This window comes from Nelumbo nucifera, chromosome 6 (genome assembly GCF_055504915.1).
Source record: "Nelumbo nucifera cultivar China Antique chromosome 6, China Antique-T2T, whole genome shotgun sequence".
Classification (NCBI taxonomy): domain Eukaryota; kingdom Viridiplantae; phylum Streptophyta; class Magnoliopsida; order Proteales; family Nelumbonaceae; genus Nelumbo; species Nelumbo nucifera.
Genome location: NC_142654.1, coordinates 62,860,849 through 62,870,414, shown reverse-complemented (window position 1 = coordinate 62,870,414; position 9,566 = coordinate 62,860,849). Strand labels below are relative to the sequence as shown.

The window sequence follows — 9,566 nt, the reverse complement described above, 5'->3', positions numbered from 1 at the left end:
CCGCACGGGTTTCTTCCGCTGTAGAACTACCCCCGTGACAGTTGGTATCAGAGCAAGTTGGCTAATTGCAACAGTAGTTGGTTTTCAGCAGATTAGCCTAGAGCCAGTTGAAGCGGTCATTTCGACAAGCAGCATTTTGTGGGGTGCGGTCCCTAGTCACCTCCACCCAGGATCGAGCAGATTTCAGATCAGGCCTGGCAAGAGGCCATTTCATAGTTCGTGTCCCCATTCCAATGACATTAAAACAGTTTCCATTGCGGTTGCAGACGCGATGGTCGTTGTCCTCATGCGGGGGCAGACGCGTGAGCCTTGATAGGAATGTGGGTACACTGCTCGAGCAGATTGTTTATCAGGCCTATTAGGAGGCCATTCAATGTTCGCGTTCCCATTCCAATGACCCTAAAACAGCTTCCCTTGCGGGTGCAGACGCATTGGTTGTTGTCCTCATAAGGGGGCAGACGCGTGGGCCTTGTTAGGAATGCGATTACGCTAGCCGTTGGAGGATGGCGGCCCTACACCAGCAAAGTATCAGGTGGACATGCTCAGTTTTCAGGTTGAACACTTGCAGTAGCAGAAGCTCATCACAAGGCGAGTGCATGTTTGGCAACTCATGGGTAAAAGTTGCCACACTCGCGTTTGAAGTGGTCAGGTCTCCTTGAGGCAGCAGCAGTGGGGCCCCCTCGGAGTGAAGATGTAGCCCGAGTCGGCGAGGCGAAGCGTGGTTTCGAGGGCCTAGAGAGCATAAGCCATGGCTAGGTTTGAGTAACCCGAATCGGCGAGGTGAAGTCTGTAGGCCAGCATGGTGAAAGGGTACCCATGTCATCGCCAACATGAGGAGTAGACCTATCAACGTGTTCGGTAGCATCACTGAAAAGCTACCAAGAAGACGGTTGAGCCTTGAGGTAAGATGATACATGGGGCGGACCTCTGCAAAGCACCACACACATTTCTTCGAGGGCCCTTCTTTCACATTCAACGGCATAGCCATTGCGCGGTTTGAGTAACCTCGACACTGGGGGTGAAGTCCAGGCAGGCCGACATGGTGAAATGGTTCCGTCCCCATAAATGGACACTAACATAGGCAAGACCCGGGCTAGCCAGACGAGCCCTAGAACTGGCAAGGAAGTGAATGGCGCGGGACACAGACGCCCATTCACGAGGAAGACCCATTGTCGAGGACGACAATGGATTGAGTGGGGGAGCCTGTTACGGTTCAGCACAGGCTTAGCCTTGCCTATGCTTGGCAGGCTTACGTTAGGGACATGCCCGTCATTTTCGCCTGTAAGATTTTTGGGAGAACTGATGTCATCTTCAGGCAGACCACCAAAAGCTTAACGTACTCTTTGAGGAGGGGTGGTCGACCTCCTTGGGTGCCTAACCTTGGCACTCCTAGACCTTCATCCCCTTGCGGGGCGACCCTGGTTAACGGCTAGCATGGCTACCAGGGTTCCTCATGGGCGCACACTTGCTCATGGGGACAATGTTGGACCGGCACTGCGCTACCGATTCTCAAGGGAGGCTTGGCATGCGGGCCTGGCTCAAGCATGTCCCTTCACTTCGCCAGCCCCTTGCCCAAGCTGATTGAGCTATCCTGTTGCCCTTAGCGCACGAGTGTGTTCCGGCCCAAGCGGTTGCCTATCATCATGGCACACAGGTGCCTGTCATCATCGGCATACCGGAGACCCTTCACAATGGTGCCAAGTCACCTCATCGGCGCATGGTCACCTTCCATGATGGTTGTCCCCCTTTAGCACGTAAGTGGCACCTCCCATGGACCGGTCTAAGCCAGGAGAGTGCCCCGGCCATTGGACTTAAGGTCATGATCCAGTGCTACTGACTTTGGTGGAACCATCCCATCAGGCAACTCCTAGCCTCTAAGCGCATAAAGGCTGGTCCTGTACTACCTTGGCCAAGACTTCGCACGGGTTTCTTCCGCTTAGAACTACCCGTGACACTCTGGTATTGGGCTGTCGAAATTAAAGGATCGTGTCGGGTGGGTTAGGACTTAGGACTCTTCTTACGGTTACGGAAATACAAACTTGGAAACAGCGTCTTTTTTGCTTTTGTGGGCATCACAGAAGAAGTGAGAGAGAGTAGCCGACTAGGGAGGGAGAAAAGAGTGTGCTGCCGTGTTGGTTGGTAGTAAATCCGGGCCGAGCGTGCTTTTCTCTCTGCTGCTGCCGCTTTTCCTTTTTTTCATTGTCTCTCTCTTACTACCAAAAACGGCTCTGCAATTCTCAGATCATGCGGACTATCTTCCCCGACCAGATTTGTTCGCCGGAGAACTGAAATGTACGGCTAAGATTAATGCTCTTCGGTGAACTTTAGGGGGGAAATATTACTTTTATCTTTGTTCGTCAATGGGGAGTGTTTCGGAATCCGAAGATGGTTTTGATCAGCAGAGCGAGCGGTTCGGGAGCTACAGCTTGAGTGCTGACGTCAGTGAGTCGGAGAGCTCCAGTAGTTTTTCTTGCCGGCGTTACGATGCTGAGGGTGCTTCTAGCTCTCTGTCGTCTTCACCGCTTCCTGCTCGCCTATTGGCCGGGAATTCCCCCTTTCCGGCGCCGCATCTGATGCTACCTGTCATTGGGGGGAGAGATGTGGTGGTTTGGGAGGAGAAGCCGGAGAAGCGGGAGGCAGATTTGTCTGGTTAGTATTTAGTTCACTTATTTTCCCCGTCAATTTTGCCTTTAATTTGTCGGATTTTCCCCATTTCTACGGGGAATAATTTTGGGGGTGATCTAACATGAATAGCGATTGACGATGTTTTTACTTATTTGTGGCTTTACTGCCTAATTGTGATCCCTTTCTCTCCTGCAACGCAACTCTCCCCATTGTCTGTCGCGTATTACCATTGTTGACTTGGTGCTTAACTTTTTGCATTTTGTACTTTTTTTCTCGTGCTGTTGCAGAAGTTGAGATGATGAAGGAGCGGTTCGCTAAGCTTCTTCTTGGAGAAGACATGTCTGGTGGGGGGAAGGGAGTTTGTACTGCTCTGGCCATCTCGAATGCCATAACAAATCTCTCTGGTTAGTTCGTCTTTCTGTGGTTCTTTTCTCGGGTTATCCTGAATTTTCCTTAAAATTTCCATTTATCTAATTATTTATTTAAATTGGGGTTAAAAATTACAGCTTCCGTTTTCGGAGAGCTTTGGAGGTTGGAGCCATTGGCGCCGCTGAAGAAGGCAATGTGGTGCAGAGAGATGGAATGGCTCTTATGTGTGAGTGACTCCATCGTCGAACTCGTTCCCTCATTGCAAGAGTTCCCAGGAGGTGGGACCTTCGAGGTCATGGTGACTCGGCCACGCTCGGATCTATACATAAACCTCCCAGCCCTCAAGAAGCTCGATGCTATGCTGCTGAGCATACTTGATGGATTCCGGGATACTGAGTTTTGGTACGTCGATCGTGGCATTGTTCTAGCTGATGCTGATGATGGCGATGCTTATCCAACATCCTCCTCTTTCGGGAGGCCTTCTATTAGGCAGGAAGACAAGTGGTGGCTCCCGTGCCCCAGAGTCCCACCTAATGGTTTATCGGAAGACGCAAGAAAGAGATTGCAGCAATGTAGGGACTGCACGAATCAGATCCTTAAGGCAGCCATGGCAATCAATAGCAGTGTTCTTGCAGAGATGGAGATTCCAAAAGCATATTTGGAGAGCTTACCAAAGGTAGAATCGGTTTCAGCTAATGAAAATGACTGTAATTTTGTTTAACTCATTCCAATTTGATGAGGGCATATAGGAATTCATATGAGAAAATCTAATATATTTCCTTGGCTCCGACAGTGGCTTGTTTTCTGGTTGATGACACTTTAGCCTACCTTTTGGTGTATATGGTATTTATGTTGTTTACCGTTTGTAGAATTCAGCACCTTTTAGTTCCAAGAAAAAGGTGTTGTATCTTTAGCTCAGGGGAGCAAAAGTGGTGCTTTATTTCTATCAAACTAAAGCAACCATTTATAGTTATGTGGTAGCTCTATTAAAATTGGAGATGGTTCTGATAGGGGTTATCGCTTCTGATCCTGATCTTGGATATTTTCTCTCAAGATTTTTGTTAGAGACATTGTAAATGTTTTTCCTAATCTAGGCATCTAGAGAACTGTTGAAACTAGTAGCCAATCTCATTGAGTTGGTAAAGAATTGTTTAACTGCTAGGTTTGTATTTTGGTTTCTGCTAATCCCATCATAGGGAATGAAGAAAAAAGCATATAAGTGTGTTTGTCTTTCCATGGCTGCTAGTCTGCTACTTTTACATGGTTAAAATGGAGATTCAATATGGCTATTCAAAGAGCATAAATGGTACCAGGAAATAAATAATTGTGTAGAATACAGATTATAATTTCCAGAAATTATCTTCTGTTTACCCTTCAGCAAAGACATTTGGTTGTGCAACCTGCCTTGACTGCTGTTTGACAAAGACAATTGCACTAATGGATTTCTTCATGACAATCAAGAAGTGGCATAATTTGCCAAATGGTTTTAAATTCACAAATCCAAATGATTTGGAGAAATTTGTTTGTTGGGGCATTCAGTTCCTGGTGAAGAATGTGCTGCAGACTGCAGTAGCTAGAAATATTTCATTCAAATTGAACCATGCACCATCAAGAATGTAGAATATGAATTTGTTAAAATTTGTGAGGGGCATTTCATACTTTTGCATGTTTATTGGAAAGGTAGGATAGGACTTTAGGTATTAACTTCTGATATTTGATGAAGATGAAGGTGTTTATCTTTTCTGTTTGGTAAGCTGTCCTCACTTTTTTTAACATGTGAAGAAAGAATAATATATATATGTATAACACAATTGGCATAATCAGTAGCCAGAAAAGAAATATACCGGACAATGTGATCAGTATGATGATAGCTCTGAAAACATAGCTCCCTCTTGTGGCTACAATTGTTTGTAGTCTATAGATGCATATTTTCAATTTGTTCTCTGCACCATATGTATGACTGGTAGTGTACTATCTTTTGGGATTATCTTTTATTTATTTGTAATTATTACTAAGATCTGGAATGACCAAGGTCTTTTTAAGTCATACTTTTTTTTTTTATATGAATTGCCCATGTAAAATTGACCAACAATGATTATCTAGTTGAATTAGTGCTTAGTAAAAGGGAATGCACTGAAGGCAGCTGTCTTTGGGATCCAAAAAGCATGAGAAATAGGGATAAGGAAGCTAGTAGTTGAAGGAAATTCAAAAGTGATCATAAGTTGGCTGAAAGACAATGATAAGGCTCTGTGGTACTTCAGAAATGAGATTAAAAAGTTTCAAAGGTTTTCAAAAGATATGTTGATGTTGTTACAGTGGGTTCCTAGATCAGCAAACAGCTTAGCTGATCACTTTGCTAAGCAAGGGGTCAATAGAGGGAATTGCTTTTGGGCTTAGTTGTAACTGTTAGAAAAGGCTTCTGTGGTTGTTCTAAGATCATTGGGTAGCCGGGGCTACTAATTATATTGTATATTTCTCTGCTGATTTAATGAAAGTCTTATTTCTGTTGCTGATAAAAAAAAAGGGTTGCAGTTTTGACTTTTGAGTTGCCTTGCTAGTTGCTACTTGATATGGACCAATCAAAGTCAAAATTTGAGATTTTAGATCTTAATAATGAACTTCAAGAGTTGGGATGATCTAATGGAATTGCCGTGTGGCTTCATTTAATAAAATCCATCTGATGCCTTAAATATTAATGAAAGCAACAACTGGGTCAGTGGTCCAAGATCCATAAGGCTAACTTTTTGTAAAGCCATATCCAGACGAACTTCAGCTTCAACAGCAGGAGGAGAGGTGTTATAAGATGTCCATCTGTTTGCAGAAGTTCTATATGGTTTGGTGGACCTGGAGACTCGGGTGATCATAGGATGTTCATAGGTTGGCCAGTATCTATGTGTTATCTGCACTCTTTAAAAGATGTCTTAGGAAATCTAGCTTTTGACTGTTAAAGATACTCTTTCACCTGCAACCCATCTAACATTGCTGTTGATTTTGTTACTATCCCTTTTGAGTTTATATAACAGTGACATGTTTTAGGTTAAGACTTAATTGTGCTTAGATGATATGATTTCACTCTCCATAAGAGTCCACGAAGATTTATTACTGAAAAAAAGAAAAAATAATGCCTATTGAATGATTTGCAGCATTCTGAAGGTACCAGGGGTGTTACAAGATAATATCCACATATTACATGAATACAATGCACATTATAATAGTTTCTAATATTGAATTAAATTTGAGCTTGGTTTATTTGTTTGGCATGGGTGTTCATGTAAAGTTCAAAAATGTTTTTCCTGCTCCTTAACTTTTGTCAAATCTCAACCCCTTTTAGATATATAACTTACAGGGGTGTTACAAGATAATATCCACATATTACATGAATACAATGCACATTATAATAGTTTAGTATTGAATTAAATTTGAGCTTGGTTTATTTGTTTGGCATGGGTGTTCATGTAAAGTTCAAAAATGTTTTTCCTGCTCCTTAACTTTTGTCAAATCTCAACCCCTTTTAGATATATAACTTGTTCTTTCTGTGGGCACCTGGAAATTGTTAAACTTTAATATGGAAGGACAATATTGCCGTCCAGTGCAATGGCAACCAAGTAGAAGATTCTGATAGGTGAATTTGGCAAACTTAACCACTATGTTATTTATTTGGTATTGCAATAATCAGATCAGTAGGAGTCATTGCTTGGTGTAGTGGTAAAACCTTGGGCTAACAAGCAGGAGAATGCAGCTGGGACTAACATTGGGTAAAGACCTTTAATAGTTGGGTCGGTCTGTCAGTACATGTTTGTAGGGAGTCTAGGGACACAGGCGGGGACAGAGAAGGGTGCATGTGAGGTCCACTGGTCATACCACAAAGCGCCTGCAGTCCTGCGGGTTTGATCCTAAACCTCTTTTGGAGTGACACCATGTGACCATCTCAACTACTGGGTCATTGGCAACTTAACCATTATGTTGCCCATAATTATAAGCGAAGAAGAATCAAGTTCCGAAACATGTCATTTCATATAATCACGTTGTTCCTGAAGCCAGTTCATCATCCATTTTTGCAGAACGGAAAAGCTTGTTTAGGTGATATTATCTACCGCTACATAACTGCAGATCAATTCTCTCCAGAATGTCTTCTTGATTGCTTAGACCTATCATCAGAGCATCACACTCTTGAGGTAGCAAATAGAATTGAAGCTGCTGTGCATGTTTGGAGGCAGAAGGACCATAAAAAGCATTCAAACCATACAAAATCTGGGCGATCATCTTGGGGCGGCAAAGTCAAGGGGCTTGTTGGGGATGGAGAAAAGAGCCAACTTCTAGCAGAACGAGCAGAAACTCTCTTACAAAGCCTAAGGCTACGGTATCCTGGTCTTCCACAGACTGTTCTGGACATGAACAAGATCCAATACAATAAGGTTTTTCTCATTTTCTTTGGTCTCTACTGCAATCAATTACAGTATTCATGTTGGGCTGAGTTTCGGTTTGCTTTGGCTCTATGCTACATGGAGCACAATAGTGGTAGTGCTTTTGCATGCTTTATTTTGCCATCTTTTGAGTATTGCAATTTTGTTGCTAACTTGAAGCAAACCTATCTTTATATTAAGGATTTGGGTCCAACCGCAGCTTTATTGTTTAAAAAAGATAATAAATGCAGCACCTCTTCTGACTAAATTTTGTAGCCTTTTCTTTAGGATACTGAATTTTTTTGCAACTCATCAAAGCAGCTAGCCAGCCATATTGCCAAATTCAGCCTCTTCCTTGATCAAGAGTTATTTATTTTTATTTTGTTTCCTTTAATTGATACCTGAATGCAAGTATTCCATAGTGCTCCATGGCATTTAAATTATTCATGTAGAATAATGTATGGGTTTGAGTTGTCACTGAACACCATAAAGCAGGTGAATCTAGAGCATCGTAATTTGCAAAAGAAGAACCAATGTGGTGGCCATTTTGACAGATTAGCCAACTGGCTGGCTGGTCCAGGTTGATGAGTTGGATATGGATTAGACAACTAGACTACCAACAACTAGCTTACAACTTCCACCACAGAGCATATTATGACTATGCTTTTGGTATATGTGCACTGTTGAATTTAGAGGACCTTAATATTTGCTTATCATCTTGACCTGGATTAGAATTGCCACGAGTCTATGACATGTTTCTTAATTCTTTTCATAAGAAGAAAGATGGTGGAGTAATGTATTTTGTGCTGTAGGATGTGGGGCAGTCGATCCTTGAGAGCTATTCAAGGGTGATGGAGAGCTTAGCCTTCAACATAATGGCGAGGATTGATGATCTTCTCTATGTGGATGATGCGATCAAGCGGTGTGCTGCAGCAGACTCTCTGTCTTTGTTTGGCCGGGGAGGGAAAGGAAGTCTTCCCATACAAAAGAAGATTTCACCCAGCCCTTTCACAATCCATCAGTCCCCTTACGCCTCTCCATTTGCAACACCAACCTTCTGCGCTTCAACTCCGGTGGTTGGAAGTCCTGGAAGGACAAATTCCTCTATAATAAGCAAAAACAGTAATAAGGGCTTGCAGGATGTGAAGGATGATAAACTGAATGCAGAAGACATGGAGAGAGTGTGGTCTTACGCTGGAAATCTGAGCCTGAGTGGCAGAAAAGATTCTGGAGATGCTCCAGAGCGGGATTGACTTGCAATGAACCATTAATGCTACTAAAAGTAATAGAAAGATTTTTTTTTCTCCTTCTGATCATATTAATTGAGAATGGTATTTAATGTGTTGTCTCATATCTTGTATATTCTTTAGAAATAGAAATTATATATTTCATAGTTTTGATCTTTATTTCTCATCAAATGTACCTAATAAGCAATGATGGCTCTGAGTTCTTGGCAGAAGTAATTTTCTTTTTCTCTCATTTTAAGATGACATAGTAGGTCCAGTCCGTTTGGCGGCAAGTTAATTATTTGAATAAAACTTATCCCAGGAAAGTTTTGTTTCCATGAAAATTGCACTTCACTATTAATAGGTTTAGTTTGGGAAGAGTATAAATACAAATATATAGAGTGCAAAACCTTGTATTTTGTATTATTTTAGATATATTATCTCAAATTTATCCCAAACCAACATGGCCAGGTTTAGCTCGCTTTGAAGGGCGAAATAATTGAATACAACTATGGTCTATGGTATTGAATTGTCGTTACAATTTACAAGTACTTGGACCACCAAAGGACACCTTAATCTAAAATCCTCTTAGATTAGCATTGTACTTGATGATTGACCATTTAAAATTAAACCAATTCTGAACCTAAAATGAAGGTTATAGTTTTATTTATTTATTTATTTTTTGTCATAAGGGGAATGAAATATATATTTATATAGTGAAAGATACATGAGGGGATTGTCTCGAGTTGTAACAAATTCACGTTAGTCCTTTACAAGATAAGTAAGCTAAAGTATGTGCTGCCTGGTTCTGTTGCTTTACTATATGTTTAAAATATATATAATTAAAAGAGTTAAGGAGTCGTCTCAAATGGCTTCTATGTATCTGTTCAATCCAATGAGCAACTCGATTAGTTCTAGCAAAATCAACTAAAGCTGCATTGTC

At 42.0% G+C, this 9,566-nt stretch overlaps 1 protein-coding gene across 1 annotated transcript; it reads left to right on the top strand.

Annotated features, from left to right (window-relative positions):
* The first annotated feature begins 2,007 nt into the window (after window positions 1–2,007).
* LOC104604343 (rop guanine nucleotide exchange factor 1-like) lies at window positions 2,008–8,799 on the top strand. The gene is made up of 5 exons (XM_010268641.3): window positions 2,008–2,649; window positions 2,913–3,029; window positions 3,132–3,670; window positions 7,056–7,409; window positions 8,210–8,799. The coding sequence occupies exons 1-5, from the start codon at window positions 2,361–2,363 to the stop codon at window positions 8,648–8,650; spliced, it is 1,740 nt and encodes a 579-aa protein (XP_010266943.1). The 5' UTR covers window positions 2,008–2,360; the 3' UTR covers window positions 8,651–8,799.
* Window positions 8,800–9,566: the final 767 nt, after the last annotated feature.

Coding starts and splice junctions, on each gene's coding strand:
- LOC104604343 (XM_010268641.3), top strand. CDS start 2,361: ATGGGGAGTGTTTCGGAATCCGAAGATGGTTTTGATCAGCAGAGCGAG. Junction 3,030..3,131: donor TGCCATAACAAATCTCTCTG/GTTAGTTCGTCT, acceptor TAAAAATTACAG/CTTCCGTTTTCGGAGAGCTT. Junction 7,410..8,209: donor ACAAGATCCAATACAATAAG/GTTTTTCTCATT, acceptor TTTGTGCTGTAG/GATGTGGGGCAGTCGATCCT.